The sequence below is a fragment of the Bactrocera neohumeralis genome, chromosome 4 (assembly GCF_024586455.1).
Source record: "Bactrocera neohumeralis isolate Rockhampton chromosome 4, APGP_CSIRO_Bneo_wtdbg2-racon-allhic-juicebox.fasta_v2, whole genome shotgun sequence".
NCBI classification, from domain to species: domain Eukaryota; kingdom Metazoa; phylum Arthropoda; class Insecta; order Diptera; family Tephritidae; genus Bactrocera; species Bactrocera neohumeralis.
In genome coordinates, this window is record NC_065921.1 from 84,389,280 (window position 1) to 84,394,753 (window position 5,474).

The following is a 5,474-nucleotide window of genomic DNA, read 5'->3' on the forward strand; positions in this document are numbered from 1 at the left end:
TATTTATTATTATAAATATAAAAAAATAAGTTCAAATTTGGTAAGAAATACGAAAAAACTTTTTCGCTTTTTCGACTACCCAGTATTTGACCCAGCGATACTTCAACTTCCTGATGTGAAATTAAAAAAAAAACATTTTTTTTCATATTCCGACAGCTTAAGCATTTAAAAATAACATAGTCAATTTTCAAATCAATATCTAAAATAGGTTTTGAGTTACAGCCTAAAGTTTCTTTGCGGTCACTTACAATTACGACAATATTGGCATACAAGATTATTATGATATCAACTGGGAGCACACTGTGAATCCACCTGCTCGCAATGTTGGGCGCGAAGAGTACAAGTGTCATGTGACAAGTGTCATGTGACACGGAAGGCCCACCCTGTCACTGGAATAAGCAAAAAAATGCCAGTTTCTCTACTGCTGAAAAGACATGGATTTTTTTTGTTGGGAAGCCGCCATTTTGTGTTGTAACTATTTTGTGACTATTTATTCAATCATTTTTATCATATTTATCTATCCGAAAAGTAATCCTAATAATTTTGTGGAGGACTTTCAGGGTATCTTTTACAGGAACGAAGGAACGCAATATTTGTATTAATAAAATATAAATTCTTAGAATAAGTTAAATTCGCCCAATGTTCATATATTTTATGTACATATATGTATATTCAATAAAAAGCCTCTCCACAAAAAATTAACAAAAAAAACACATTTTTTCGAACTTATAAGTGGATATAATCCCTTATATCGCATTATGTGAATAAAAGAAACTCGCTAAACTAAAAAAAAAATTAAAAAACAAAAAGTGTTGCCACTCAGCTGAATCACCTTAATCCGTTTATATTTAAACAAGTTTTTCTCGAAACACCATTTTTCGAATTTAATGCAGTGGTAACTCGAAATCGTCTTGTAACTATTTTCTGAATACAAGAATTCTGTGTATAATTGAACATATGATACACACATATGTATATACCCATCGGGTTTTTGATGTGATAGAATTTTGGCTGGCAAAAAACGGGCAAAATTTGCCGTAAAATTCAACTTTTTTTGAAATCGCCGTCATTTTTCAAATAGTCAATGTAGATCATACCTTGTAAATCTTATTCGAATTATGCGTAAACGCCGTTAAATCCTGCTGTTAAGTAGTCTCACGCTTGCACTTCTTGTTCGAAATAAGCCTACGCCCCATCCCATCCCCCTTATGCTTTCTCATACTCAATATTTAATCCAGATATTTGGTTGCATTGAGTAGATGAGATCGTGGACACTTTTCATGTTATCCTTCATAGTATTTTTCGTTTTCGAAATAACTTTGATGTGATTTTTTTAAATTTTTGTTATCACCAGAATTTGTGCCTGCAACAGATCCTTTTCGCTCAAAATAATTCAAACGGTCTAGAAAGTTCTTCGTTTGTCATCAATTTTTCTTAGTCATTGGTCTTCTAATTATAAACTGTTCATGCGGTATTGTTTCAAATCTTACGGGAATCTGCTGTACAAGCAACTTGGCAAAAACTTTTCAAGGCTTAATTCTCGACTCGACTACCGCCTTTACAATATCCAAGCTGAAACACTTCAGATTTCCACCTTCGAACATCAAAGTGATCTAGCTGAAATAGATTTCTATGAATTTCCGAATGCGAAGCGCGATCCTCGTCTTTGTGATAGAATCTCACCTAACATAACACTTCATCAAACACAAAAGTAATCGTGTTTTGGGAGGATTAATGTTTCTTTTCGAACATTTGTGCTCGGGATCATTAGCTCGAATAATCTATATTTTTGTGTGTTTGTTTAATCTAAATGAATAATCTATTATTTGTTTTTGGCAATGTACACAAATCTTTCTTCTAAATTGTGCGAGACGCCTCTCCAGTGGCAGTAGGCGTCACAGCAATTGTTATTCTAAGAATTATTTGTTGTTACTTTCTCTTCTTTACGACCTCTCAAGCTCTAATGCTCTAATATTTTGACAAAGCACCTGAACCGCCCATTGAAGATAGTTTTCTCTTATTCTTAAAACTCGGAAGAAGAATAAGAACCAAACAAAGAATACTTTAACTGTAATTTAAGAAATAATAAAATACAAAACCAAATCACAAGGTCATTGGCCTTCAGAAAGCTCAGGACATTAAAAAATAATAATTAGTTCAGGTAGGAAAAAAGTTAGCAAGTGATTCAGGTAGCGAAGGTAGCCCAGTCTTTGTACTAGACAATATCAGGTAAGCGGGCACGCCCTTTTTCTACAACGATTATGAATTTAAATCATCCTTTCAAGCATAAGTGTTCGGAAAAACTGTATATAAACAGGTGCAAAATCACCAGAGCAACAGTTGAAAGCTGCAAGCGCTCAGGAGAACTACTAAGCATTCTAAATTATTTCCACAAAGTTTTGACTTAAATTAAAGAAAAATATGAACAAGATGACCTTCTGTCAACAAGCCGATCAAGCAAAAAAGTAAGCATTTCTTAACTATTACATTGAGCAGTTAAATAACTCTTAGTTTCTATTCTTACAGATTATACTACTCCAAAATGTGGAACGGCGACTCACGTCCACAGAATGTAGTAAGCTCTACAACGGCTGGACCACGTGATGGTTACAAGCCTAACAATGGGAAAGCTAGAAATGGAGCTCTCCAGCAGCAGCAGCAACGTCAACACCAACAACCAAGACAGCAACAACAGCAGCGACTAAATCGACCACGGCAACACAACCAGCAACAACAACGACAAAACGGACAACAGCAACGGCCTCAGCAGAAGCCAGTCAAGCAGCTCGGTTTGACATCTGCCATCAGCTTGGCTGAGCCCAGTACTGAAGAATTACTGCAGACAGCTGAATTACACAAAGCTTTAGAACCATTTGGCGTCTTCGAAACTCAAGCGGAGCTTAATCAGCGCATGCAAATCTTAGCCAAGCTCAATACGCTCGTCAAGCAGTGGATTAAAGATGTCTCCGTGGCAAAGCATGTGCCCGAGGCCGCTGCTGAGAAATTGGGTGGCAAAGTCTACACTTTCGGTTCATATCGCCTAGGCGTACATCATAGAGGCGCCGATATTGATGCGCTCTGTGTGGCGCCACTTTATGTCGAACGTGCGGATTACTTTACAACATTCTTTGAGTTGCTGAAGCAGCAAGCCGAAGTGACCGAGTGTCGTGCGGTGGAAGAGGCCTTCGTGCCGGTCATAAAAATGAAATTTGACGACATTGAAATTGATTTGTTGTTTGCGAGTCTGTCGCTCAAAGAGATACCGGACGACTTCAGTTTGAGTGATAATAATTTGCTGCGCAATCTGGATCCACGCTCGGTGCGCAGTTTGAATGGCTGCCGCGTGACCGACGAAATACTGGAGCTAGTGCCGAATATAGAGAACTTCCGCTTGACGTTGCGAGCGATCAAGTTGTGGGCGAAAAGTGAGTATCACACAGTGGTTTTACTTATATTGTATATTTAAACTAAAATCATTTTTTTTTGCTTGCAGAACATGGCATTTACTCAAATTCGATGGGATACTTTGGTGGCGTGACATGGGCTATGTTAGTGGCACGCACCTGTCAGCTTTATCCGAATGCGACGGCCGCCACTTTGGTGCATAAATTCTTTCTGGTCTTCTCACGTTGGCAGTGGCCACATCCAGTCTTGCTCAGACAACCCGAAAATGTGAACTTACGGTTTCCGGTAAGTAGCTTGAGTTTATGAAATTTTTATTGACAAGTTTGCTAATATTATATTTTTGTACATTTTAGGTTTGGGACCCACGTGTCAACGCTGCGGATCGCTATCATCTAATGCCCATCATAACACCGGCATATCCACAACAAAATTCCACATTCAACGTGTTGGAGTCAACTAAAAACGTTATAGTCAATGAACTTAATCGTGGCTTGTCTACGGTCGATGAAATCATGCGCGGCAATGCTTCATGGAACCGACTCTTCGAGGCGCCGAGTTTCTTTTACACATACCGCCACTTTCTGGTGCTTTCAGCCTCCTCAACAACAGCGTCTGATCAGCTGGAGTGGTGTGGCCTAGTTGAATCGCGGATACGCTTATTGGTTGCTAATCTAGAGCGCAATGAACACATTTCGTTGGCGCGTGTGAATCCGAAAAGTTTCGACTACAAGCAGAATGGAGAGAAGACGCAGATTGGAAGCGGTATTCCAACAGCTTGCCAAGCACCATTCTGCGCGTTGTGGTTTATCGGCTTGGAATTCAAAAGCGTTAAGAATTTGAATGTGGACCTTACAGCGTGTATACAAACCTTCACTGACCAGGTCATGCAACATGCGGCAAACATAAAAATGCTGAAGTATGGTATGCAACTTGACACATGCCACGTGAAGCGTAAGGATCTCTCGCAGTATTTGGATAAGGATTTCTTGAAGCGCGAACGCAAAGCCATGGAGCAGCATAAGAGTTTTGACAATGCAATTTCAGCGAAGACCAAACGTTCGTCATCCGAGTTGTCTTCAGAGGAAGAGGGTGGTACTGCTAAGAAGTCGCGCTCTAGCGGATCGGAAGATAGTTCTTAGTGCTAAATATGTATTATGGCGGTATGACTCCAACTAAAAACGATAATAAAATATTTTTAATGAAAACAAATTAAGCAAAATGAGAATTTTTAATTTTTATTAAAAATAAATTAAATGTAATTTTATCTAAACAGTCTTAAAAAAAATAATACAATAATTTTTCTTTAATAAAAGCTGAATTTTTCACTGATAGTAGACAAAAAAATTTACTTTAAATTTTAATTATTTAAATTAATTTAATTTCAAAAACACATTATTTAGAATGAGAAATAATAACTTTTAAATAAAGTTTTTAATTAAATATTTGCAGTTAGAAAAATATTCAAGATTTAAAATTGAAAATTTTGAAATTGAGATAAGAAACATTGACAAATTGAGAAAAATTTAGTATTTCAGAAAGTAATTTAATAAATACTAATATATAATATGCAATAAATATGACAATTTGAACAATTTAAAAACAAAATTGAAAAAATCGAAAAAAAATTATTTTGCTTGTACAATTAAAAAATAGATCATTTCTAATAAAGAATTTTAGTTATGAACTTATTATTGTTTAAATTTTTTGGAAATTTTTATTACTAAACTGATTTTTTTTTATATTTTTATTTATATATATTTATTATATTTTAGGAAAATAAAACGGTTAAGAAAGTTCAAGAAATGAGCACCAGTTTAGATTAAAAAATAACCAAATATAAAAAAATCAATACAAATATAAAATATGTCTGAAAAAAAATTTGAAAATCTAAGTTATGTTATGTTGGGTTTAATGGCTGAGATCGCACTTGGACTAATATACATTTTGACAAAAAAGGGACCCATAAACTGCAATTTAAATTCCCCAAGTAAATGATATTTCAAAAAAATTAGTTTTGGTAAGTTGGTAGGACTGTCCTTAATTACTAAATGAGCCGATCTGTCAAACCA

General features: G+C 35.8%; 1 protein-coding gene across 1 annotated transcript; it reads left to right on the forward strand.

The window, feature by feature from the left end:
• Positions 1-2,542: 2,542 nt before the first annotated feature.
• On the forward strand, positions 2,543-4,544 carry LOC126755874 (poly(A) polymerase type 3-like). Its single transcript, XM_050468590.1, has 4 exons — positions 2,543-2,662; positions 2,765-3,425; positions 3,494-3,690; positions 3,759-4,544. The coding sequence occupies exons 1-4, from the start codon at positions 2,543-2,545 to the stop codon at positions 4,542-4,544; spliced, it is 1,764 nt and encodes a 587-aa protein (XP_050324547.1).
• Positions 4,545-5,474: the final 930 nt, after the last annotated feature.

What these genes read in the sequence shown, in the direction of transcription:
- LOC126755874 (XM_050468590.1), top strand. Translation starts at nt 2,543, where the DNA reads ATGTGGAACGGCGACTCACGTCCACAGAATGTAGTAAGCTCTACAACG. An exon ending in CTCTCCAGCAGCAGCAGCAA is followed by an intron (nt 2,663 to 2,764) that starts CGTCAACACCAA and finishes CAGCAACGGCCT; the next exon opens with CAGCAGAAGCCAGTCAAGCA. An exon ending in ATGTGAACTTACGGTTTCCG is followed by an intron (nt 3,691 to 3,758) that starts GTAAGTAGCTTG and finishes TGTACATTTTAG; the next exon opens with GTTTGGGACCCACGTGTCAA.